This window comes from Simochromis diagramma, unplaced genomic scaffold (genome assembly GCF_900408965.1).
Source record: "Simochromis diagramma unplaced genomic scaffold, fSimDia1.1 OVJJ01000361.1, whole genome shotgun sequence".
NCBI lineage: Eukaryota > Metazoa > Chordata > Actinopteri > Cichliformes > Cichlidae > Simochromis > Simochromis diagramma.
In genome coordinates this window covers 16,719,986-16,747,268 of record NW_024386860.1, presented here as the reverse complement: position 1 = coordinate 16,747,268, position 27,283 = coordinate 16,719,986, and the positions used below count along the sequence as shown (strand labels likewise).

Genomic DNA, 27,283 nt, shown 5'->3' with positions numbered 1-27,283 from the left:
AGGAGGAGAGCGCAAAACTGCGCAGGGTGAAATGTGTGGTGGGTCCATTTTCTTTTCAGTCAGGTCACAATGACTGGAAGGTTTAACTTCTTCAACAGAACGGAAATTAATCAAACTGCTTTTCTAGTGGGCGTTTCTTCTTCTTCTTCTTGTTCTGGGGCAGCGTTCGTGCACACTTGTCGCAGATATTTCACCATTTTATGCCTCAGCTGCTGTGAAAATGATCCAGAAGTTGAGGTAAGACGATCGAAAAAACTGTTGTCTTTTGTCTCTTTAGCGTCTGAATACGATGCACTGATTTTCCTTTTCACCTCAACCGCGTTTTCGGATCATTAACGAATTTATTTGACCTTCTGCAGGTTTAGAAACCCCAATGCTCAGAGCCTTTAAGAGCTTTGATAATGCTGTGAAAATGTCATCACGGTAAAGGATATTTTAAATAATCAGCGAGGGGAATCTGACAACTACCCACTGTGTATTTTTAGAACTACTGCGCATCACTATGTCATCATTTTCTGTTCAGATTTGCCATAAATTTATATACATCCGTGAAACATCTCTTATAAACTAAAGACCATATGTGGTCATTTTTCATCATTCTCATGAGGCTGAGATTAAATTAAACCTCACACCCCCGCCTTTTCAGTGCGCACACGACGCGCCCTGAGCGCCGAGGCTAAAACATCATATGTACGGATTCATACTCGCTATGTGACGGAGAGCTCTTACAGTTTTCAAATAATACAAATTTTCTTTAGATTCTTCGAAAGGACCTCGTGTCACGAAGAGGGGAGAAGAAAAAGCTCCATCACATGACGGAGGATGTGCGTCGGTGGTTCACAAGCACTCATTAATCTGCAGCGCAGGTAAGCGCCTCAAAATCTTTGTGTCTCAGTAATCCGCACTGCAAATGCCCGTAATGCGCATTTTCCTGTTTTGATCCCCCAACACTGAGCTGTGAGTCAAACCTGTTCATCTGGATAATAATGCATGAGGGCCATACCAGAGGGACTTAAGCTGGGACTATGCGCCCTGCTTACCTCACCTGAAGCGATTTTTTTTTCACTCGTTTGTAAATTAATTTCGGGTTTTTCAGCAGAGTTATTTGGCCTCTAAAAATGGAAACAGCTTTTATTAGGCTGACAGCTTTGATACACAGATATGACTCCGTGGACCCTGAAGGAGCGCCGAGAAAACAGGTGTAATGGTGACACAAGTGAAGTACTAACGCCCTCTTGCGTACAAATGAGTAAACTGCACTTCAGTTTACGCCTGCTGCACAGAGGAACCGTAATAACAAAGTTCTTATTCATAGCTAAAATTAAACGAGGTATAACTTGTTTTCGGGGAAATTTACACGTTGTGTAAGGAAATGATGATGATTGATGGATGGTTTTGATTTTATGTATTTGGACAAAATAACAAAAACTCAAAAAAAATGTTAAATACATTTTAAAAAAAATGTCAGCATTATTAAAGAGTAAAATATTCACAAAAATGAAAAAAAAAAAGAAACTGGAACAAAACAATAATTCATGTCACAGATACATTACTAAAAAGCGTTTTATTTTCAGTTTTGATCTTTTTTATTTAGTTTTGTGCACTACACACCTTAATGTAACTGAGCAATGACCTTTCTTTGTATATCTTTAACAATTTATCTAAAATCTCATTTTTGGGACCAAAAACGTTCTTTTTATGGCATTCAATTTATTACATTTGTGTTCCTACAACACATTTTCTTAGTTTATATATTTTAAATGCCAAATTTATTACACATCTAAACCAGTTCTTTGGCTCGTTCAGCATTTTTAGACTACAAAAGAGTAAAAGAAATAAAAGAAATAACTAAAAATGACCCAAATCGTCCCAAATCTGCTGAAAAAAATTTCTTTAAATGAATTCCAAACCTTTTCTACTTTGGAAGTGCTTTCCATCAGATTGCAGAACCTTGTTGTAGAAAGTAAATCACATCCAGTACTGGGTAAAAGGTCAGGGCTCTGTGCAGGCCAGCTAAGTCCTCCTACATCCAACAGAGACTCAAAAAGACTAACTTTGCCAACCTTCCAAGTAAATATAATCAGCACAAAGAGGAGCATGTCTTATACAGCAAATCTGCTGTTTCATCCACGAATATCAGAAAATAGGTTAATTCAGTTATAAGTAGGTTTCTAGGTTTATTGTAGCTTTGTCTTTTATTATGGTGTTTGGTAAATGGTCTGTATTTGTATAGCGTTTTACTTGGTCCTAAAGAGCCCAAAGCGCTTTACACTATACACAATCATCCACCCATTCACACACACATTCACACACACATTCACACACTGGTGATGGCAAGCTACAGTGTAGCCACAGCCGCCCTGGGGCGCACTGACAGTTTCCATCATGTTCTGCTGTAAACTGCAAAACCTGTGACACTGCGGTGACCTGTAATGTTCTCCCTTTGGCTGTAGAGGGCGACAGATTAACCTGATCGTGTCATACCTGCTTTTTTCACAGCAGTGTTAACTCAGAAAAGAGACTGTTAGATCAAATCAAAATGTAGGATAACAGATGAGCTTTAACAAAAAAAAAATGATGCGTCCCACAAATAAAGGGAAGTCTGGTCACCTGTATGTGCGAATAACTCAGTTACATGCACACTTTCATAGTGGCAGGAGCTTTTTAACATAAGAAAATAGACTTTTTCTTAATCACAAACACACCGATCCATTCTTAATGCTGTTAAATAATTCAGTATGCCAAGTCAGTATTATTGATTGTTTATTTATGGTGCATATACAATCAGGCATCAAATTTGCAGAACAAAAAGGCAACATGTTCACATACAGGGCATACCAAAAAAGAGGGCCATATGATCTCCCAAAATATCAACAGAATTTTAACTATATTTACGTGTTGTAGCATATAGTGTTGTAACAAGATGGCGGCACACTGCAACAGAACCATAAACCAGTCTGTAACAGAGTCTATGTGTTTAAAAAGTAGGAGAAAAGTATGGCTATATATATATACTAAAAAAATAATTTTAACTGAGGTGTTACTGGATAACTTTTCCAACAAACACTGTGACAACTGACGTTGTGTTCTAATGCAGTAAACCCACCAACCATCTGATACTCTTGGCATCACCAGTTTTCTAGAAACATAAGAGAAATTGTTCAAAACATGAAGACTGCATTAAAACAAACCCCTTAATAAAAAATACAAAAAAAACGGGACATTCAGGCACTGTTGTTCAGACAGGAAAGGACACAAAACGCTAAAAATGATACATAGTTGCTCAGGATGGCCTTAAAGAAAATGACGGCTCAACAGATGTTAAAAACCTCCCACCAAAGAAACCCTCTGATATCTCCTTACATACTTGGTGCATTTCCTGCATCGCTAAAAAGCTGTAGTGCACATTAAATAGAAAAGTAAGAGTGGCACAGCTGCACAGAACGAGAGCTCCGTTAGAAACTCAAATACCACAGGTGTGTATTACAGGTTGGGGAAACTGAACTGCAGCCATTGCTTAATTTGACCTCATAAATGGTAAATAATGACATATTCAGTGCTTCTTGCTCCAGTGAAGTGCTCGTTATTGGCAGCTGTAGTGCTGCATGAAAAATCTGTAGTGTCTTAATGTTTCAAATATTTTCTGCACTTGGGAAAGAAAATAAAGAACTCAGCACAGCAGCATCACTTTAGTGTAAAATAAATTGAACGTAAGAACAAGTAAAACACATTTGTGGCACAGATTTTGATAATTTGCTTAAGATGACACGATTGATTATATTCAATAAAGGATTATATCACAGTAGTCGGTTATTAGATTCATAGATATGAGGCTTTGAGATGCTTGTCTCTAGTTGTAGTTGAACTCTTTCATCTGAAGGCTGGTTTCTCCTGCCGTCACACTGATTTTCTTGTAGTGTAATATATTTTCACAAACTGCATTTGGCTGGAATAGACTGCATGTAAAGCTGTGGGAAGCTTTGCAATAGATTACGTTTAAATATGGAGCTGATGCATTGACAGTCAGCTCTCATTCCAAAGGTTTCAAATGCTTCTGTTCATTTTCCCGCAAAGCCACCAGACTCTCCCAGAGACAGAGCAGATGTGAACGAGCATTGGTTAAAGCTATAACGAGGCGGCGCACTCACTGTCAACACGTCACATGCAGATACTTGTAAAGGACACTTTAGTGTCACATTTAAACACACTGGGTAGGGGGCTGTATGAGATACCAAACTAAGATTGTGGTGCTCAAAGAATCCTGAACAGAAATTTCAGAGACATATGTGCAACTTCAATGGAGGGAAAGCTTTTTAAAGCTTTTTCTTATTTTGGTGTCAAGTTGTTAAACTTTTTAAAAGTCTTTTGTGTTTTTTTTTAAATCAGCTTAGACTGGTCCCAGTTAAATAACCACAGGGACTTTGCTTAAACTAAGCCAAGTGCAAATTAATCAGCAAGCAAAAATGTCCAATGAAGGACATGAACTAAAGTCTTCTATCTGGCAAAGTCTGGCACACCTTGTGTGAGCAACTGAGAACGGGAGTATTTGATGCCCTGGAATGAAAAGAAAATGTACTTTTTAATGTTTTTTGTATAATTATGTGTGTGCAATTTCTTTAGCGCAGCATACTGAACCCATGGATGATTAACATATCTTTTCTTGACATGAGCTGAAACCACTGCAGTAACATTTTAAGTTGAGGAATCAGCCAGTCGATGTCAAAGCAGCAGGAAACGGGCCATGCTCACGTCTCACACACAGCTCACATGTGCAGCAATCACCAGGCTTTTAAAGCAGTGAAGGGAGACGTTGTCATTGGGAGAGAAAATGAAAGAAGGAATGTGGACCGGCGAGTCCGAAAACTGAAGAAAAGCACTGATGAAGCAGAGACGACGACTCTTCACGGTTCTTCACTTGCACCTGCTAAGAGCTTCCTGCATTTTCTCCTGTACGTGCTCCATCTTCTCAGCCCACTCCTCGCTCAGGCCCTCCTCGTCGTCTCCGATGACGGCCGCGTACCCCATGAGGGCGATGAGCCCGATGCAGAACAGGTAGGTAAGGCGCGTGCACAGTCGCTCCATTGTCTGGCGATCGCCTTGCGAGTATTTCAAGTAGACCTCCAGGATGGGTCTACTGAACAGCTTGCGTTTCCCCACCACGCCGTCGTACAGCGTGTGCAGGTTCTGGTCACCCAGATCGTTGGCGTAACTCTCCTCAAAGTCGTCTTTCTTGCGCTCGCGGTGCTGCGGCCGCGCCTCCACCATCTCCATGAACTTTCTGAACTGGTGCTTCAGGTTCTCTTCAACCTGATTGTACTGGCCGTCCAGCGTTTCCTTCTTGATCTGCACAAGCGTGCTGCGGTTCAGCTGGGAGAGCTGGTCCAGCCCTCGGTTGACTGACGCAAACTCGCGCTTCAGAGTACGAATGTCTTCATCATCGATGTGGTGCAGCACCACCCGGATCAGGGAACCGGCAACACCAAAGATGGGGTTAACTACAGCAGCAGCTGAAGAGATGGTGGCCACACACTGAAGCACTTTGACCAGACCCTGCTTCAGCTTGGCCTTCTCCTCGATGATCTCCTCATCCATCATGGCTGAGGTGCAGGTGCTGAGGTCAGAGTCAAGAAGTGGGACGTGATCTGTGACAGAGATTAGATTACATGTTTGACCTCAGAGTTGGATTATTACATTCTTTGAATTTACTGTGACATAAATATACTCTTGTGCTTTTGCTTTAGATTTCCCTGATCTGTAGTTGGTACATTCAATATTTTTCTTAAACAAAGGTAAGAAAACACCATCTATTTTGTTGAGTTAGCTAAAGAAGAGGATTTCAAACCTCTCAGGGCCAGCGACCCTGGTTTGCAGTGGGCTTTGTGTCACTTGATAATGAGACTGACTACAATATGACAGACATGAGAGGATGTTATCGACATAATGTGCTTGTTTTATTAGCAGAAGTTTCTGGCTACGAGTCAGAGAGCCATGGATCTAAAAGGTGAACATGCAAAATTTAAAAAGGCAAACATAAGGAATTATGTTTTCATTATTCTGCTCATTTCCAACTTCAGTCTTATCCTTAGCCTGTACCAGAGCAGCTTTGCATGATCCACAGTTCTAAAGGGTTCGTGTTTATCTTGTGTAGCTCCCTCAGTTCACAGTTAGACTGACTGTGAACTATGTCCCCAACCCAAACCAACAGCCAGTGGGTGGTGCTTGTGTGGTTATCACCAAAGCTGCATACCTGAGTGGAGCAAGGATATCTGCTCTCACTGATATCCACTATGATGGATTTTTTTAAAGTAGTTTTACTTTTAATAAAACAAACATATTTAGGCTCCCATGTATGACATTCATGTAAAATTTAATGAATATATTAATAAAGAAAAAAGCTTATTGTTTCAGTCTGAGGCAAAGACATAAAATGTCCCGATCATGGTTGGTGATATTATGCTGGTTGACCCGTCAACAATTTGTAGTACACTAATTAAATATAATGCTGTATAAACACATTTAAGTGATGCTAAAGTGCAAAAGAATGCAGTGAAATATAATTTATGTCATAGAAGCCTAGTGTGGATCCTTCATTCATAATAATAATAATAATAATAATAAATGTCCCCTGGCTGTGATTCACCAGGCAAATTGGGTGTAGCAGAAGTCTAACGTCTCAGCTGTTTGATAGAAAAGCAGATGTAACAGCAGCATTTATTTACAGCTGCCGCTCGCTGTGCTGTGACAGCCACAGAAAATAAGCATTTCATGGCAGTTTCACAGAGTTTCCAACGTCACAGAGGACTGTTGTGTGTCGACAGTGACACAAAGGTGCTGCTGAAGCTTACATCAAATTTCCTTTCTTCAAGTTCACACTGGAACAATGAAAATATGGATGCTGGTCCTGATGAAGATGATTCCTGAAACAAAAGACAGAGAGACAGATTCAGACAGCACGCTTGGATCCAACAAAGACGTCTCATGTCACTGATTCTGAACCAGGAAGTAAACAGATTTTTGTCCCTCGCTGGCTACAGTTTTCAGCAGTGAAGGAGTTAACAGCTTCTCTCTCTTTCAGCTGCATTCAGCACCAGGCTCCTCTCTCTGCGTTTCTATGGCCCGAGCAGATAGCTCCTCAGAAGCAAACGGGACGCGCACCGAGACAGCCGGAGTAGCTTCAGGGCGGGACAGAGACGCTCTTCAGCCGCAGTACAGGAACAAAAACAAACATGGCACGGCCGACTGAGCTGACAAACCCGTTCATTGTGTAACAGCAGCTTCTCTGGAAGTGCTTTCAGTCTTCAGTTCAGAGGAAGATTGTGGAAGTTTAAAGTTTAAACTGACTGCTGTAAAGAGCTGATGACGTCCAGTTGTTATTAACAGAACTATATGTGGGTGTTTTCTACAAAGACTGCACTCTCAGCCCTCTCATTTTCCTGTAATTGTCAGAAAAGACCTGTTGGGTGCCGTGGCGTCTCAAATTAATATAGCTAATCACATCAGCGGCGCTGTGGTGACCAGAAGGCTGAGCGAGTGGAAACAGGCCCCACACTCACTGCACGGTCTCGTTCCTGTCTTTGTAAATCCCCGTGACCACCAGGGGGGGGGCGGTAATATGCCCACAATAAAAACACCGCCCATAGCAACCATCCTTCTGATTTCAGCACCACCACTGTGGACTAAAAGCACTGACGCTCACTTTTAACCCTTTAGCTTTAGGATAACTTTAAATGTTCAGTTTAAATGCTTGTAATCAACAAAAATAACAGGAAACGATTGACTAATCTAAGTACTTGTGAAACCTGCACTTAGAAAATCACGTTGAATGATTTTAGAGCTTCATAAGACTTTCTTAAATGTCATTTTTTCAGGAATTTACAATTTTTAAGTGGTTAGTTTTTTTCATTTTTTGGCTGAAATACATTTTTTTCTGTCAGTAAATGTCCCTCCACTTTCTGTTTTCCTACCATGACGTTGATAAAAGGCCTATTCTGCTTCATTTTTGGTATCTGATGGCAATTAAATCCTCCTAAATTTGCACTGATGTCGTATTGTGTCTCCAACCTGTGTCCTTAATTTCACAGAAGGTGATCTGGAGGAGAAGATGCCCCATTTCACAACATAATACAACAAGCTACACGAGGCAATGAAGGTAATGAAAGGGTTAACTGCAGTTTTAAAGCTTTGATTATTTAATACTACAGCAAAATGTGAAGTCATTTGTATAATCTGAGCTGTATTAATAACAAACTCAGTGAATTGTGCACCAATTAAAGAGCACGACTGCTGTGCTTCTATTAGCGGCATTAAATTAACCCTTTGTGTTAATGAAATTAATCTTATATTGACCTTTGACCTTTTCTTAGCAAGTGGTCTCCATCATTCTAAGATATTCGTAGTAAGTTGAAGAAGAAACTCAATCATATTTAAGTATATAAGTTTAGGACAATTAATAAAACTCCTAATTAAATGTGAACAAAGTGGAGAAGCTAAAGCTCCTGAGGTTAAAGCCTTCTGAAAGGGTTAACCAATCAGTGCTGAGTGGCAGCGTGGGCCTTACAGCCAGCAGGCTGCACACTTCTCAGGAGCTGACAGAAAGCTGTGATTCAGTAGTTGTGACTCAGCTTCTGCATTAATGTGTGTCTGAGCAGAAACCAGCAAAGGAACAATTATAATAATTGTATTTATTTATTTATTTATTTTTACTTTTAAAGAAACATTTGGCGACACCTTGTAACCAAAGCAGCTCTGTGACGTAATCAGGAAATGTCAGACGGCTCTCACCTGTTTCCAAGCAGAGGAGAGGCCATCTTGAATGTTTTCTATAACGTCACCAATGCTAGGCTAGCACAAATTTACACAATAAACTCCAATAATATTATTCCTAATGTACGCCACTTACATTTTCAATGCTTATTCTGATTATTTTTGTGCTACTTATTCGTGTTAAATGACAGGATACTTTCCCTTCACAGAGCTCAGCCTGTGTGGGGCTTTCCTCTGGGGAAGTGCTCCCTTGATGGCCAACACAGCCAAACAACTACTTTGATAAGGAACATACAACAATGAAGGGCCATCCGGAGTTCTCGTCCGTGTTTGTAAGTAGTTCTACAAGAATAACATCCTCTCCTAACAGCACAGGCCCGGCACACCGCCTTCTTGCCCCAGCTCTGGCTCCCCCTAGCAGTCCCTCCATATTTCCTTGTTACTGCACACCATAATGCCCTGACCCTCCCTGATCTATTATACAGTAAAAACACCAAAATACATCTTAAAACCTAAATTTCTCTGTCTAAATAATGACTATAGAGGCTCTACTTGCCTTCCAGCCAACATTAGGCACCATTGGCCACATCAGAACAGAGGATTGCTTACCTTTCAGACAGTGGCTCTAACTATACCTCCCTCTCCAAAGTCCCAACCTCGACAGCCTCCTTCTTCTTCCCAGCAATCCCTGCAAAAAGGACACTTCCATGTCTGTAGCTCATGTGGGGGTGAACAAATTTGACAAAATCATTTCTAAAAAGCCCAGAAAGTCTCCCAAATCTAAAAATGGCCATTTGGGCCCTAAATAAACATGACCTCCAATATCCCATTAAAAAATAATTTAAAAAATGGCATTAAAAGGTAAAGCCCCCTCCTCAGAAATATACTGTTCTACCCCTATGGTTTCAACTTATTTTGGTCCATTCAGTAGTCATACAGTTAATACTGAAGAGGGATTGTCCGTGAGTGCGCAACTGAACTCTTAGGAACTTGCTGCTGCTTTTCGTGCGTTTGCCAAGTCATGGAGCATCTCTGAGAGGCTACACAGACTCCATTGGTGGGATTAATTGGTAAAACGGACCCTTTTCTTATGGACTAGATCAAAAGAATCCGAAGAAAACTATTTTCACGTGAATAAAATTCAACAAAACCAAAAGTGAGCCGCGAATCCAAATGGACATCTCCAAAAGTGCACAGGTGTATCCAAATGCTCAGGGAGCTCTCAAGAGGCAACAGGAGTATAAAAGAAAATTGTATCCAGCGTAAAAGGTAAATATAATCCTAAATATAACCAACATTTGCCAAATTTACATACAAATTAAAAGTTGCATTTTAAAAATGTCCAATTTAAAGTCTACTAAAACAGGTGAAGGGCATTCAGAAAGATGCTCTAAAATGCGCAATGGCACTGTCGACAATATTTTTTTAATCTAACTTATTTAAATACATAATTTATTGAAAAATACATTTGTTATTACTAACAGCACCGTAGAACATGTTTTTAAATTTAGATGAGCTGTCTGACCAACAAGGGCTATCTAGCAGACAAAAAGCCTGAGCTATAGGCGCTCCCATTCAGTGCGCCAAAGTAATCGTGTATAGTTATGATTTGGTCCTTCATGCGGCCTTAAATAAGAATAAATGGAAACCTTAGGCACAAAAAACGTGCAGCCAAATCCGGTGAATCCTTTGGTGTGAGGATCAGCCTGCTGCGCCGACGGTTGAAGCTGTTTCCCCCAAAATAAACATCATGCAAATCCTGCTGCCAGCGACCAGCACGACACAGCGTTAAAGCACAGACTTGTTCCTCATTTAACCCGGCTGTTCCTTGCGTCGCTTTTTAGAGCAGCACACAGCCACAGTTAGGATGGGCGTTTGCCTCCCAGCATGTCCAGACCTGAGCAAGCCGCGAGTGGGTTAGAGACCCCGCATCCCCTCACTGAGACATCCAGCCTCAGGCAGCAGCAACACAAGAGAATCCCTGTCCTCCCCGCGCTGTGAAGTGGGAAAAATAGAGATAAAAGCCGACTGTTCACTAGAAACGACAAAGCTTTCAGTTATCTGCTGGGAAAACGGTCCGCATCGACGCTCAGGGCGTGCTGGTGGTACAGTAGCGCGTCTGTGAGCCAGTACAGCCTTTATTCAGCACCGCAGCTGCAGGCGGAACTGCAGCCGGACGCACGCCTGTCCTCAGTGAACAGTTGCCACCGCAGCTGTCAGTCGGCTCACATTTCAGACTGTGTGATGAATACACGCAGACATATACTATACTCTAGTAACCGCATTTGTGCAAGATCAGCTGTGCGTAATATTTACGCTCCGCGGTGACAAACCTCTGTTGCAAGACCTTGTTTTGGGGTTTTTTTTTTTTTTAGCTGGGGGCAGGAGGAGCGCCTTGTTGACACGTTGAAAGCCACAATATTGAAGCCCCGGGGCAGAGGCTCGACTACAGAACACCGAAATATATTCATGTACAGTGTCACCATTCTTATGTTCTAGATTAAACAAGCTGCTTTACTGCAGCTCTGTGTGCTGGACACCAGACAGATATTGTTTGCGGATGTGTTTAATATTCTAGAATAAATAAATACAAAAAACATGGAAACGTTGTCACTTTGTTTTATTGTACACATTTACTGCAAAATGAGAAATGTAACATTTCTGTGTTCACCGTTTGCCTGCTTCAAATACTGAAGTGTAACCCAGAAACTGGTGAGAGTTCATTTCAACGGGAAAAGGGGAGGGACAGTTTTTGTAATCGTGTTTTTAATATTTGACCAAGTCCAAAAATACACTTTAAAGTTTACCAGCATTGTCTGAACTAATAATTCTTTACCCGACACTGAAGTCAAAGATGTTGAGCTAAAATTGTAGCCACAATTGATGCACTCACACTGTAGTTACAGATGTTACACTCCAGGGGCGCTGTTCTGCCATGTTAGTTAGTGCCATGGATTTATGCATATTGCCTCATGATACATTTATTCAGGCTCTTTTCCAGTAAGAGTTTCGTACATGCAAATATTGCTGACATGAACGGAGACAGATCAGAATGTAGAGTTGATCTCATGACGGTTAACTTCAATAACAGTCTGAGACTGCATGACTCCACCAAAAATTCCTGGATGCAGAAGGATGACGGGAGCCGGATTAATTTATAATTTTTAAAGAACATCAAGACAATTTCTTCCAATATTTCTTTGTTTGATATATTTTTGAAATGTGTGATATGAGAAGGTCCGATGTTGCTAGTACTAGGATTCTGATGAATCCTGCTGCCTAACACATCATCAAGAGGTCATGAACTGAGGAAATGCACGGCTGACTCATTTGAAACACCAGGTTCATGTTATTCAGACCTGAGACAATTCCCATCATTATTAATTCAAAGCCACCAAAACACAAACAGTCAGATTTCATTATTCTTCACACCGCGGTAAAAAGGACCCTCCAATCTGCTGAACAGAAACATCTAAAATGTAAAACTGCTGTCTATCAGCTGCACATTATTCCTCCAGTGTTCATGTGAGGTCCTTCCCTGTTGGGTCCCTGCGTGTCTCCAGATGGGTTTATGTTCTCCAGCAGGTTTCTGTACTGTGTCGTCTCCGTCTGGTGCCGAGCGATTTTTCTAGCGTAGTACCTCCTGGATGCGGCTCTCCAAGCTTCCCTTTGCAGCGTCTGAGACTCTTCGGGTAGCTCCGATATCAGTGTCCTCCTCCTCTTATCTACAAAAGAGCTGGGCTGTGAATACTGAGAGTTTGCGATGTGGGGGAAGGGGCTGGATCGTGATGGGTTTGCCTGCTGGCGAGCTATCTTTCGAGCATAATATCGTCTGGAAGCTGCTCTCCAGGCTGCCCTCTTCAGTCTCTGAGCTTCCTCTGGCAGGTCCGACATTGGCACGCTCTTCTTCTTGTTCCTGAGGAGGTAAAAGATTTTACACCAAAATTATTTCTGTTAGACTCTTCTAAACTAATAGATGTTATAAATTAATCAACTGAAAAACACCCTGGGAATTCTTGTGCTCTGCGTTTACTTGGTTAGCCTCCAAGCTGTAGTCCTGTATCAGTGTCTCAAGGAATTACCTTTAAACATTTTTTAAAATTGAAAGCCAAAAAAAAGAAAAAAAGATACGAGGCACGGACTTCGGTTAAGTAGGGTAACACAGACTCATAGCCCGCAGAGAAACTGTGCTTACGTGCGTAATCATCCCACTAAGTCCCGTTTTGAGACAGGAAACACCCTGTATGTGTTAAGTTCCTGCACCGCTGAGGTTGCCCTATATTCCCCCAGTTCTCGCTCTCTTACTCATTTGTTCTCTGTTGTGGTAGAATAACATTTAAGTTGTCGTCAGAGGGTCCACAGATGATCTAATGCACCATATCTCTTCAAATAAAGTTGGTCAGAGGGTGCATAACACGTTCCTGGAAGTATCGCAATAAAAGCCTAATAAAGAAGTAAAAGGTTGTCTCCAGTAAAACCTTACAGAGATGTTCATTTGAAACAGATATAAGAAACGTGGAATAATAATAATAATAATGAGTTCATAAGTTCAACAAAATGAGAGGATACTAAATTATAATCAATTGCATCAAAGGTGCCCAACTCTCACAACCACCTTTACAGCCTTGACAGCGTTACTTTCAGTAACAGATGAGTTTAAAGGTGATGGCTGCACACTGCTGTTGTAGAGAACTTCAGTCTGCACTCCCACAGTGACGATGAATCAAGAATCTGCTGCTTTTCTTTCTTTTATTCAACTGAATCTTTTGCATTTTGACTGCTAGTTAGACAAAAACAAGCACTTTGGTTTCAACACTTTATAGAGAAAAATACAACAAATCATCAAGTCCCCGAGTAAATAATTATTATGTTTCTGTATTAGCATCCCCTCTGAGGCGTCGCTGGATCATCAGCTCATTAGTTTCTCTGATATAACTCACCTCATGTGCTCTGCCTCAGTCATTGCAGCTCCGCCCGGGTCTGCCTGTGGTTTCTCCCTGAACGTCCCTTCCTTCTCCGGTCTCCATTTTTTCTACATGGATCAGAAGAGATGAACATATTTTTAGTCGTACCACTCCAATGTTGATATTATTTTTACTATGATTGTATTTAATTACAGTGTTTTTTCCTTTGGCTGTTTTTATTTTCAAGCTTCTCTGTTGCTAGATTCCAAAACCAGACTTCCATGTTAGATCTTCAGTGTTTGATGGGTCAGTTAGAAAACAGTGATACTGACGAGTTTAGCATTGTTAAAACAGACGAGTCATTTTCCCCCAACGGCACCATGTGACAGGACCGGGTGGAAAAAATGCCCTATATTTATATAATATTTCTCATTTGTGCAAACAGCAAAACAAAGAGAAGTAGAGGATTTGCTTTTCCAGTGCTGAGAATATTAATGTGAATAAATTAAATGCAGAGTGCATTACTTTTTACACTGAGACTCTCTTTGTCCTGACACGGACTGCCCGTGCTCTGCTGATGTTCATTCATCTCCCACTTGATTAAGACCGTGTCGACGTCACATGGCTCTTGTTTGACCACGAGGCTGCTGGGAGATGTCGGCATATTTCTGGCTGACTCTGTTACACCCGAAACCTCGGAGGAGCGGGAGGTGCAGCTGTGCTCCAGGACCATTCTGCTGGGGGAAGATGGAAGAGCTGACTCCTGGCTGTGGGAGGAAACGTGTGAGGGGGGTCTTGTGAAAAAACCCACTGTAAAGAAAGGAAACAAACAAAGGCTTATTTTGTGTGTTATATTTCCATAATATCCACAGTCACATGTACTCAAGTCGTTCAAACATTGTGTTTTCTAGATGCAACCAATCAAAAGGCAGTACTCCTTAAAGAGGGAGGAGCTACAACAGCTTCTTTTACACAGAAGATGAACTGGGGGGCTTATAACACAACTGTGGATTCATGTAAATTATGAAACATGCAACTCAGTGTGAGTAGAGTTTAGCATTAAAAACAAGAGCTTGAAATGACAATAACAGGCACCTTTTCCCTGATATACTCCAAAAGACTTCTATAGAAAATCACTCAATTTTCTGATATTCGTAAATCATTACTCACTACAATGGATTTTCATGTTCTATATATATTTAAAAAAAAATCTCAGGGCTCAGTGAGAAATGGTTTTACTCAAAACTGTGAAGTGGAATAATACTTCAGGAGACGAGGTGGAGGAGGACCAGACATGAGAGCGAGAAGATGAGAGCTGAGAGGAGGACAAGCCTTTGAGGAGCCTGAAAAGGGCAAAATGTGTAAGCTAGGGCTCTGAAATTGTCAGAGAGGACACCAGCCTGTGAAGGGAATCATCTTTCCATGGCAGTCTTGTTGATGAGCACCTCCCACTTGTTTGTGTGCTCTGATTTTTTGTTTTTTCCTTTCCTCAAACCCGGTTGCCTAGTTTCAGTTTATAACCACTTGTTTGGTAGTTGTGGCCGCTGGTAGTTTTTTCAGGTGTCATATTAAAAACAATTTCAACCCATTTTCAGTATGGTATTAATGCTACCTTCAGAAATGAGCACCTCCCTGTGGTCTGTGGGCTCTGTTTTTTTTTTTCTTCTAAAATCTGGCTGACTACATGGTTGGTGGCCGTGGCTAGCATTGCCCTGTTTTTCGGTTTCATGCTAAAAATAAATAAATAAAATAATATCTGCCCAACTTCAGTATGGCTGAAAGTGAATTGATAAAGACAGGAGACATAGGATTTAGTGCACTTTTAGTATATAAATAAAGTTGAATTCTATTCTATATATTAATTATATAAATCAACAGCAAAAAGGAAGAACTCAAACTCTTAGCTTGTGTGTGTGGGACTGGGTGTGTATGAATTTCACTGGAAAGGTTCTAGTTTCCCCTTCTAGTTATCATAGTGCCTAAAAACTTCAGAGCCCTACATTAAACAATTTTTCATATAATGGAGAGGGGGTCAGAAGCTCATACACCTTCCTCTGAGCTTTCTCCTTCCTGCTATAATGTCTAGCCTTCCTCCACCCCTTCTCTTAACAGCAGTAACACTGCCTGCTCTACCTCCAGAATTACAGCCACTCCAAGTATGGACTGCAAATCTAACCCCCATGAATATGGCATGAATAGAAAGCCCAGGATGGCCCCTTGACATTACAGCAAGTCTCATATAGATTGCATAACCGGTGCTTGACATAGAGGTCACAGACTCCTGTCCCCAACAGCAGACAAAATCTTAGAGGAAATTATAGAAATGTTCTGTAATAAGGTGGTGGGTGGCAATGAGAGGGGGGGGGGGACAACAACATATCATATTCAGCCTACTGCAAGAGAAGATTGTGAAGGCGAAGAGAGGCAGGAGCGCACCACATACCATCCAGAGTAGATTAATTTTTTTAATTGATTTATCTGCACAGCATCCACTAGCTGCTCTTTTCTAGCCTGCCCTGACAAATGAAGTGCAGGGGTAAAAGGACATGGCCATTGGCCTTTGGGAAGATCAGTTTTCTTTTTCTTCATTTTAATATTCTCAACTACTTTCCTTCATGGAGCAATTCCAACAAAACCTCTCTCAGTTCAAATCCCAATCAGACAGTCGGGATTGGAAGCGTTTCGGGGTCAATGATCCCGAGGACTTTACAGGCAATTATGAATTGTCAAAGACATTACTTCTCATCTTCTTGTGAACTAGTGGCCTGTAGTGGGTCTAACAAAGGGATGACTCAAGGCAACAGCTGGCCGGCTGTAATTTGTCACCAGCCTAAACCTGCAAAGCCAGAAGTGACGCTCGTGTTTACTTACACGATAAACTCGTCTCACAGTCCTGCTGCTCCGCTGTCAGCTCGGTGTCAACGCATCCCGGATCAAAGTCGCTCTGATCTCCCTTCTGCCGGTCACCGGAGCTCCGGGACCTGCCGAGGCTGTGCTCGTTCTTGAACAGCCCGCAAGTGCATCCCTGCCGGCGCAGCACCTGCAGTTCGTGCTCCATCTCTGTCAGTCTGCACTCCAGGCGCTGGATCTCTTTGTCCCTGTCGGCCACCATCCGCTCATACTCGTAATTCTTGGAGCTGTTTACGCCGTACAAAACGTTTATCACAGAGTCTATGGCCAGCCGGATGGCGTTTTCCACCACCAGAGCCTCGTCGTCGCGGAGATGTGGGTGCAAAGTTCTGTTTTTGACCAAATCCATGTTTCCTTTAACTGACTTGTACTGACAGGCTGTGCTAGAGGGCGATGCTAGCGTTAGATGTGAGGATGCGCTGGCTCACTGAAGCGATAAGCCGCGCGCATGCGCCCTCCAAAAAAACAACAATTAACACACCAATTAAAGCTTTTTTTTTTTTAGTGATTAAAAATATAAAATGATAGTGTTACATTCTTAATGTCACTGATGCCGTGTCTATTACCGCTAGCTGAACAACAGAAGCAGCAGGGGCATCATTATCTTCTTCGCCTACAAGTGGCGGTCAATAAATATTGACTTGACGGTGATAGCACCGACTACTGGTCATTTGACTAACTACACTAACAGTTACTATTAGCAATGGTATGACATTACTGCAAATAAAGTTGTTTTTCTTTAACCTAGAGATTTATCTGACGGACTGTTTTTTTTTTTTTAAATTCATAGTTAAGGAAATAACTCAATCCAAAACTCACAGGTTATCAACATTTCCAGCACTATTTGGTTTATTTTGGGGATAAAACTATGTCCTAATCCTTTTGAATTAGCATAATTTCATCACCCATACTATTGTCAAGTTTTTTAAATCTTTCAGCAATCTTTAAAATATTTCTGAAGTAAAATCATCCAGATCAGTTTGTTGTTTAACTGCAAAGGAGCAAAAGAGAATGGATGGAACTTTTTTTCTACTTATTCTTAATCTATATATTTTATTTTCTAAAAAGAAAATAAGTTGTTTTAATTCTTCTTGTAAATCACTTTAAATTATTGTTGTGTTTGAATCGAGCTATATAAATTAATGTGCCTTGCTTTGCCAATAATTGCTTCAGAGGCCTCGCTTGTTTTTGGTTTCATTTGGCCAAACTATTCTGCAATGATCCATGCACTCTGAAATTATAAGTATTTGTGAATTTCTTGATGCAATCTCAATCATCCAGGAAAGTAAATCTCCAAAAGTTGATTCTGTTCATCTGGACGTAGCGTTTTGTGGGAGAAACGTTTCGTCACTCATCCAAGTGACTTCTTCAGTCTCAGCTGACTGCAGGTTTCCCCAATCTTATAAACAGGACATTTGCATAATGACTGAAACCAGCCCACTGAAGGAACAAAGGGCTGGGAGGTCAGTTCCTTAATCTTAATTATGCAAATTCTCATGACCATTGATCAACAACCACTGACCAAAACCCACTGATCAATGACCACTGATCAATGGCCATGAGTACCATTCACAGAGAGTTGGGGAATGGCTGCAATCACAGCATTGCAAGATGGCGAAAGATGTACCCTTAGGCCCCCTCCTCGATTCAGAGATGGTCTTTCCCTTTTCACGTAAATGGCCTCCTTGACTCCGCACTCAAACCAGCGTTCCTCCCTGTCCAGGATGTTACATCCTCATCACTGGTGTAAATAGACTGCAGAGTCCTGGCCTGACGAGGTGGCTCTTCTGTGTTGTGCCATCCGCTTCGCCAGAGGTTGTTTGGTTTCCCCCGATGTATAAGTCCTGGAAATCCTCCTGGCACATTTGTGAATTTATAAAAAAATAAAAAATAAAACTTCATTCATTTTACCATGACGTGAAACTCTTGAGATCTCTTCTGAGTGTCCTGGGTAGCAGCAATCTATGACATTTTCCGATGATGGATGAAGCCAAATCTCCCAGACAAAATCTGCACAAGCATGAGCGAACGTGCAAAACTCTGTGAGCCAGCATCGTGCTATACTGATGCTTTTCAGCAGCTGGGACAAGCAGACTCCTCAGAGCTGAAACTTCCTGTCCAATGTGAGGGAGCTTCAAAGCTTCTACCTGGAAACTCTACAAGTGTGGGGTGAATTAATTTTCATTTTTAATTTGATAATATGGGCTTAATGGATGCAGACTGACTGGCACTTGGATCATTTTAAAAGAAGACAGTGTGTAAGATTTAGGATTCTATTAGCATAAATGGAATATAGTGATAATAATTCTGCAGTATTTTCAATTATGTCAGCTGTCACATTAAACATAATTGAAAATACTGGTGAGCTTCTTTTTGTTGTAAGCTGATAATGAGCCTTTCATATCTGCACAGTGAGCAGAATCTCTCCCATCGAGAACACCAGGATGGCACTAGTGGAAACTTATAAACAGTCACCAGATAATCTACCACATGCTTGGGTTGTTGTAATTCACGAATCCACCGCTGGATGTCACTAGTTTCCACACAGTGCACATTTGAAACCAAGTGCAAAAGGAGAAGTCGTTTTTTATGAAGAAAATATAAGCAACTAGCAAATAATGTAGAAAAATTAACAACAAGATGTAATTTTATTGATATCACCACTTTAGTGCGTTTCGTGGCTAGGACTGACATGCTCACACATGACATAAACAGACAGCATCCTTAAACGTCCCAAACAATAAATGTTTTAATAGTGATGACTACAAGATCTACCTGCATGAAATTAATAATCTTTAGAGTAAAATGAATAAATATGATTATGATTATAGGAAATGGCATTATAAACTGATGCTGAGATATGATTAAAATGCATAGTAGTGTAATGCATGATGAACTCGAACAAACTACAATGGCTATAACAGTAAAAGTGCAACCATTTTTTAAATAATATTTTAAAAAGTAACTGTGTTTGTGTTTCTGGTTGTGTCCATCAGGTCCTAACTTACATGTAGCATCACATGACAGGCAAACACGACATGATGAGTCCAGCCTTGTGAGCATTCATTGGAGGGATAGTATTTTTCTTTTCATCTCATGCTGTAGATGTAAGAGTCAAAATAACATGTGCTGCAGATGCATTTTGTGCTACTCTACACAGTAGTTCCCCATGCTGGTCGCTTCCTTTCCCTTTTCCTGTCTTCTTTTTCTTCCTCCATCTCGGTTTCCTGCCAGCTGCAGCCATCGCTTTATATACCTCTCTATCTCCTCGTCCACGGCATCCTTACAGAACGAGTTCTGCCTGACTGCGTCTGCAGGGGTAAAAGGGGAGCAAAGTGAACACATGAAAGTAAGTAAATGCTTTAACTGTTTAAAATACACCATATTTTCTTATGTGTCCTGTAGAAGCACACTCACTGAGGATAACTCTCTTGATGGTGAGGTTCTCTACTTTGTGCTTGTTATTTCTTCCCCTCCAGTTGATGTTTTTGGCCAAAGCGTTAGTAAAAAGCTTTGTCATTGTCCTCCACACACTATGTTTGTTGGACAAACCTCCAGACAGGTCGAAGTAAGAGATCTGCACAGAAAGAATGACGTGCACATTAACTCATTAGTATATACGCCATGTGGCATTCCCCCTCCCCAAAAAACTATATATAATAATTGCTATAAATAACAAACTTTGGTCCTACATGGTTCATATCAACCAGGAAAGAATACGACAAAAAATGACAAGACTAATACTACTCCATATCAACACACCATTACAAATACATCTAACAGCTGCTTACATTTGCAGAAGTACATAAACCGCTAAACTGTTATTACAATTAAAGAGAAATGTTTATTGGTAAAAATTCAGTTTATTTTGACAAAGACCCAGAATGCAGAACCACAGGAAGAAAGAGTCTCACAGTAATCAATCAATCAAAGCTTTATTCGCCACATGCAGGTTGCCCTGCAGTGAAATGGGACCCCCCCGACCTTATAGACACAACACAGACATTACATGGGGATACAAGTCGGAGATCGGCAGCGTTACAGAAAAACACTGAAATATACACAACAATGGGAAAGTACAAGAGGAAAAAAAGAGACCTCTACTCATGCTGTGCTTCCATGGTAGGACAGCATAAGAACAAGAAACAAAAAAACTCCTCTGCACAAAAAGCACATAAATGTCCACAGCACAACTTTGTGAAAGACATGACAAGCCACAGGATTGGGTGGGGGGTGAGGAGTAATACGAAGCGAACACAGCAGCCGCCCTAATTACAACTCCCTCCCCTCCTTGTGGCACAGTCCACCTTATTTGTATTAAAGTTACACCATCTTCAGTTTGACCCGCCAAGCCCAGAAAGTCAAGATGAGAATCAACCAGTCATCAGACTTCACCAAGCAAAATGCTAAAGTACCAAAAAACAGCACTGGCTTATAAGAGCGAAGGACAACTACAAAAACAACTGAGGAGTAAATATAATTTAAGACTTGCACTATAAGGTGGCCCAAATTATCATGTTTTCTAAAATTATCAATAAACCTTATAAAGAGAAAACATTTCCCAGCCATCACATGCAAACGTTAGTGAAAACTGACACAAGTTAAAACTGATAAAATTCCAACATCTGGTGATACTTACCATTTTCTTCTTCAGCTGTGGCTCAGTGCAGAGTCTGTGATCCAAGGTTCTTAAATCCTGTACCGACTGCAGCGGGAGAGGAAGCGTCTCAGCATCTGGAGGTTCACACAGCAGATGAATTTCGTGACCGCAGTATTTTTAGAACAGTGCTGTTTTGCTTTTTGATGGTTTCCAGTGAAACGAGAACCTCTAGAAGTATTGCTTAAAAAAGAGATACATAATCACTTGTGTTGTCAGATACCAGAAAACCTTTTATGTGCTATTCTTAGACTGACTGGAGCTGCATCTACCAAAGTACTACGTATTTGTAAATGTTCCTTCCTGTTTGGCTGCAGTTTCATTAAGCTGTGACTGACAGGTAGCAGCAGCCTTATATTTGGTTGGTTGGTTATGGAGAAAGTAGATAATTATGTGTGAATTATGTGGAACAATAGTCCAGTCATGGAGGTAGCAGTCTGACCTCCCTCTGCCTATCTGTCACTTCAGCTTCTGTAGCAGAATGCACAGGCAAAAGATGCACGTCCTGATATACTAAGCTGGGCAAATTCACACAACACTGATAGGGCAAGAGAGCAAGCAATGCATTAAACAAAGGAAACCAAACTAAAGACTCAGGAAGAGGAATTAGTGAAGCGCTACAGGGCACAGCCAAAGCTAAGGCACTGCACTCAGAGCTTTGAACCATCCTGCCGTGGGAAAAGTGACATTGCAGCTCTTTAGTAAATATTGACAGTAGATTTTCAACAGCCAAAGAGGGTTTTGTTCTGGTGCAGACTGTTCGTAAATGTGCCCCATAATCCATTCAGTCTGTCCTGGATCTGTCTCCTTTCAGCAGGACTTGCCTGAAACAACTTACACCTTAGCAGATGCCCAGACCATCTCAAACGGAGCAGCAGCTGTACTCTAAGAGGGGTTTGAGTGTCAGGGTGATCCAAAGAGCTCCACTCTCTGAGGGAGTTTGAGGATGGCAGGGGCTCTCGAGGCAAACTGGTCCTGTTTGAGGGGTCAGAGCAACTGCATGAAGGTAAGAACCAGCAGCCAAGGGTCCACCCTGTTGTGAGCAGTGGAGGTCCACTGCTTTGTGTTCAAAGGAAGAAGGCCTTTGGGGTCCAACTTCTGCATGCCTGAAAATTAAAAGGAAACCTGATGTTACAGTAACGCTGTAAGAACAGAACCACGGATTATCTCAACAATTCTAATCCATTATGATTTCAAAATACAGAATAATGATGCAAAAATATAATATAAACTGATATGGTCACACATGGGTTGTGGAGCTGACATAGGGACGTACGTCTGCTACTGACATGATAAGGTCTATTGTGCATTAATGTTTGATGATACGGAGCGGTTGGAGCTGTGCTCCGTAGCTGTTGTGATCCGGTATAATTCAGACGGACTCTTGTAGCAGTACCTTCACACATCAACTTGTTTGTCTGAGAATGAGGAGTTTTTGCTTCACATTCAGTCTGTCAGTCTAAAAAGTTATTTAGATTTAGAATATAGAACCAATAAGCAGTCAACATTTAAAAACGTGCTAGAAGTGTTACTTAACAGACATTTATCACCAGGTTTGATACTTGATAGCATTTTGCTAGCACAAACACATGGTTATGCAGTTTATTTCATTCCCCCCCCCATAGGACATTAATCTGGATTATTTTTGTTACATTTTGTTAACTGTGCTGTTAATGAGTTGTGGGTAGTGACCGAAAGAACGAGATTGCGGATACAAGCGGTGGAAATGGGCTTCCTCCAAACCGTGGCTGGCCTCTCCCTTAGAGATGGGGTGAGAAGTTCGGCCATTCGGGAGATGCTCCTCCACATCGAAAGGAGACAGTTGAGGTGGTTCAGGCATCTGGCAAGGATGCCTCCTGGGTGAGGTTTTCCGGCATGTCCCACCGGGAGAAGGCCCCGGGGCAGACCCAGGACACGCTGGCGAGATTATATCTCTCGGCTGGCCTGGGAACGCCTCGGTGTTCCCCCGGACAAGTTGGAGGTGGCGGCTGGGGAGAGGGAGGTCTGGGCTTCTCTGCTTGGGCTGCCCCACGACCCGGCCCCGGATAAGCAGAAGAAAATGGATGGATGGACATGTAGTTAACAATTAATGTAACTATCAGTACAGCGTAACTACAGGATATACAGACTCTAATCTGAACCAGCAGTTACATTTAGTCATATCTAGAGAGGATCTAGAGGTTGTGATCTTTAGTAATAAATGTTATTCACTAGGTAAAATAAGTAAAACAATAAAGAAAACTCAGAAAAAAATAACCACTTTACATTCAAAATATGCTTGTTTTTGTTTTTTACATTTCATTTTTATTCAACTTTTTTTTAAAAACAGCATTAATTTTTTTTTAAAAGTTACCAAAAAATTATAAAAAGGAGGAATAAAAAGCAAATAAATTAAACAGAGACAATCAACTGTGGACAACACAGAATATATGCATGTTCTAGAAAACCTAAAAACATAAGACATGACAAACTCATGGTTAAACACAGTAACCATACCATTACTATTATTATTATTATTACTACTTCTGAATGAAATTAGTACACATCCTTGAGTCACTTTTGCTTGGTGTATTCTGAGTGCAAAGGCAGGAAGCACAGTAACCACCTTTTCAGAAGAGGAAGAGGAAGCAAACCAAACCTACTCGCACTTCTTAGAAAAACTTTAAACCAAGTTCAGGAGTTTCAGTCTTTCAGACCCCTGTGAGAAAAATCAAACTGAAACAAACAGTAGTAAAGAATTTGCTACTGCACTGAATCCTGATCATCGAAAATGTAAAAAAACAACAATAGCGATATACATTATACAGCTTTATTTAAAGAATGGCTTATCCAAACTCTCCCGAGGAGGTGAGAATCATGTCTGAGTGCCAAGCAAAGGGTTTTACAGAAGGGAAACACAAAGAGTCTTCATGGTTACACAGTGAATACAAACTTACCTTTCACCCTCAACAAGACCAACATTTTTTTTTACTAACTGAGAAAACTCATGGTAATAAAAAATTTTAGAACTAAAAATATAACAACAGCACACAGAATACAGCCAAGATTATAAATGACACAACTCGTGTGGGCGTGTCCTACCGTCTCTCCTGCCTTAGGCGATGCCCTTTTTGTACAGCTGACTAATCGGCAATTAAGAGTACTTAATTGAAAAAGGTGCGCTCTAGCACTGGAGAGCCTTGTTGGTTTTTTGAGCTAGTGAGCTGTGCGTGGTGGCTGTTTGCTCTGTGGAGAGGAGTCCGTTTTTGGTTACTAACCCTTTTTAGCTTCTCAGTTTAATGACCAACTCCTGGGTTTTGTTTTCCTTCTTTAAAAGGTGATAGTGGATTGTCTATCTCTTTTAGGTTAATTACTAATAGAAACATTACTAAAACCCTTTAATTGAACCATTTTGGCTCCCTGTCTCCTTTTTTTCAACACAGAAACCTTTTGTAACTTTCCCTTATCCCCAGTCCTTTAAGGGTGGAACGTAACCCACTTTCTTAAAAATGGCTTCTTGACAACCATCATTCTACTGATGAGGCTTTAGTGAACAGCAGATGGATCATCTAAAGCAGGGGTCCCCAATCCCAGTCCACGAGGGCCGGTGTCCCTGCAGGTTTTAGATCTCACCCTGGGTCAACACACCTGAATCACATGATTAGTTCGTTACCAGGCCTCTGAAGAACTTCAAGACATGTTGAGAAGTTAATTTATTCATTTAAATCAGCTGTGTTGGATCAAGGACACATCTAAAACCTGCAGGGACACCGGCCCTCGTGGACTGGGATTGGGGACCCCGGATCTGAAGGGTCAGATGGATCTTTCAGGTTCTGTGTCAGATATTTGGTGGATTGTTTCCTAGACAGCGTTTTAGACCAGCCCTCTTCTTCTTTTGTTCTCCACTTGTCCAAGGACACGACGGACACAATGCTGAGATTAGCAGCTCTGTTGAAATCCATTGTTGATGCCAAAATATTATTTTATGCCTGTTATACTGTATTATCTTTGGCATTTTTCATAGATCTCTGCTAAGCCGTCTGTTACGTGATGACAAACATTCCTTTGAAAATGTATTGGTATAGGAACTGAGCTTAAAATGAGCCAACCCCCCCCCCCCCCAAAAAAAACAAACAAACAAACAAACAGCCAATGTCAAAAGGAAAAACTTGGAAAGACCTTCAAAACACCTGGAGATCCATCACTCGAGACCACTTTATGACCATCACAAGGAAGCCCGACTTACTGGAAACAAAGGATAAAGAAATGAGGGGTGACTCGAGACTTTTGTACAGTGCAGTATTTTTTGATTATTCAGTGCTCAAAATAATCCTTATTTATTTTATACTGGGCTTAGCACGCCCCTCAGTTTATCGTCTCTGAAGCATTTTGACAGACAGAAGCTTTGAAAAGCACGTGGCTCAAGCTGCTGTGCTCACAGTCACATCTATATATGCCCATTTTGGGGGGATTCATTTGCTGTGACCTCATACAAAAAGTTTTGTAAGTAAAAAAAAAAAAAAATCTATGAAATGGAGCTTCAGAGTATCTGTGAATGGTAGTCATGGCCATTGATCAATGGGCCTTGATCAGTGTTCATGAGAATCTAAACAAGTAGTGGTATCATGATTTATTTCTTAACAGTAAGCACAGATCTCTGGTTGTGATGGTGTTGTAACCACCAGAGATCTGTGCTTTGATGATGTCTTTTTAATTTTTGGTTGAATTTACTTAACCAGAATTTAACCAGAATGTGACCTGTGACCTTTAAAGCCACCTGCAAAACATTTCTAAAAACACGAGTTCACTTTGTCACTAAAACCAAAACAGAATTTTTTTATTTTTATTTTTAAAGTACAGGGGTCTGAATTCTTTCTTAAGGCACAGTAACTTGGTGGTTTTCTAAGTAGTGACTGTGATAACATCTTCTGTGAACTAGCTGGTTTCAAAGCTAATTATGAATCAAATATTTATAATTTATAAAAGGCATCTTGATAAAGAGGTTTCAACCTACATCTTTCTGACTCAGAAAATGTCAAAAGGGTAGAATAAATTTTGTTGGGTAAGTAAGCGGGCCCATCATCGTTCTTTTTCCAAGTATTCAAGCTAGAAAGGCAGTAGGCAGGATAGCCCGATTGTTAGCAACAGTGACTTATTCATCGAAGTGATGAAGAAAAATACTCAATATTCAGAGACAATAAAGAGAAAACCCTGACGAAAACTCAAATAAATGAAGATTGTGCACCGGGCTGTAGAAAGAAGGCTGTAAAGATATGTCATTAGCATCACTGGGAAAAGAAAGGATGCATTTCTCAGTGACAGGCTTCTCCATGATCACTGTTTTTAATGACACAACACATCACTGAAATGAAAGGTTTGAAGGACTTCAAGGAATGCAGGAAAAAAGACTATTTTTAGATACTTGTATTGACAATCTAATACCTGAAATGCAAAAATAACACACAAAGATTACTTTAAAGACTACACATTCTGCAGTGGTGCTTGTAGTTCTGGCTGATAGTTAAAAAATATACAAGTAACTGAATTAAAAATGTATATTTTGTGCATTATGTTTATAATTTAAATGTCTTTGTTACCACTGTTTTACAATCATGTGGTGACTTAACTCCTCAAGCTACATTTCTAGAGGTTTGGACTTAAAGACGATGTATTTCACAGGCTGATTTTACAGTGACAGCCATCAACAGTGTCAGACGTATAAGCTTTAAACAAACTGAGCTGTTTGAAACTCAGCTATGTTAAAAAGAAATAAATCCTACGGCTTTAAATTTGGCTTCTTTACCACAACTAGAAAAGCAAACTGATAATTCTGTTTAAAACAGTGCCTATAGATCGTTAAATGGCACTGCAAGAGAAATTTATATTCTCAAATTTGTTTTCAACAAAAACACAAACACATGTTACATTTTTCATTTTAGTATATTCTTGGTACCAGAGGTTATTTCCACGAAAGCAATCGGCACTAATTTCTGTGAAGTTTTTTGCATAAATGTGCACCAGTCTCTGTTGCAACATGTTTGAGGATTTTCTTCCTGCTGTTTAAATCCTC

The 27,283-nt window shown here is 40.8% G+C and overlaps 2 protein-coding genes and 1 long non-coding RNA gene across 7 annotated transcripts; 1 reads left to right on the top strand and 2 right to left on the bottom strand.

The window, feature by feature from the left end:
* Positions 1–30: 30 nt before the first annotated feature.
* Positions 31–11,368, top strand: LOC120732916. The gene is made up of 4 exons (XR_005695706.1): positions 31–237; positions 759–866; positions 8,082–8,149; positions 8,973–11,368. It is a non-coding gene; the product is annotated as an uncharacterized LOC120732916 (long non-coding RNA).
* Positions 2,751–9,440, bottom strand: LOC120732915 (protein rapunzel-like). The gene is made up of 3 exons (XM_040030830.1): positions 9,373–9,440; positions 6,846–6,917; positions 2,751–5,642 (listed from the first exon to the last, which is right to left on the bottom strand). Exon 3 carries the CDS (start codon positions 5,593–5,595, stop codon positions 4,912–4,914), a length of 684 nt encoding a protein of 227 aa, XP_039886764.1. The 5' UTR covers positions 5,596–5,642; positions 6,846–6,917; positions 9,373–9,440; the 3' UTR covers positions 2,751–4,911.
* Positions 11,369–12,566: 1,198 nt separating the features above from the next.
* LOC120732913 lies at positions 12,567–17,177 on the bottom strand. 5 transcript variants are annotated; one of them, XR_005695705.1, is made up of 5 exons: positions 16,539–17,177; positions 14,193–14,477; positions 13,704–13,795; positions 13,069–13,543; positions 12,567–12,679 (listed from the first exon to the last, which is right to left on the bottom strand). XR_005695705.1 is itself a non-coding variant. In XM_040030827.1 (4 exons), the coding sequence occupies exons 1-3, from the start codon at positions 16,924–16,926 to the stop codon at positions 13,719–13,721; spliced, it is 750 nt and encodes a 249-aa protein (XP_039886761.1). In that variant the 5' UTR covers positions 16,927–17,177; the 3' UTR covers positions 12,567–12,679; positions 13,704–13,718. The 5 variants fall into 5 exon arrangements, 3 of the variants coding, with proteins under 3 accessions (XP_039886761.1, XP_039886762.1, XP_039886763.1); XR_005695704.1 differs by lacking the exon at positions 12,567–12,679 and having other exon boundaries at positions 13,003–13,206; positions 13,402–13,543; XM_040030827.1 differs by lacking the exon at positions 13,069–13,543.
* Positions 17,178–27,283: the final 10,106 nt, after the last annotated feature.

What these genes read in the sequence shown, in the direction of transcription:
- LOC120732915 (XM_040030830.1), bottom strand. Translation starts at nt 5,595, where the DNA reads ATGATGGATGAGGAGATCATCGAGGAGAAGGCCAAGCTGAAGCAGGGT.
- LOC120732913 (XM_040030827.1), bottom strand. Translation starts at nt 16,926, where the DNA reads ATGGATTTGGTCAAAAACAGAACTTTGCACCCACATCTCCGCGACGAC. An exon ending in CTGTGAGACGAGTTTATCGT is followed by an intron (nt 14,478 to 16,538) that starts GTAAGTAAACAC and finishes CTTTCTTTACAG; the next exon opens with TGGGTTTTTTCACAAGACCC. An exon ending in AGAGAGTCTCAGTGTAAAAA is followed by an intron (nt 13,796 to 14,192) that starts GTAATGCACTCT and finishes TGATCCATGTAG; the next exon opens with AAAAAATGGAGACCGGAGAA.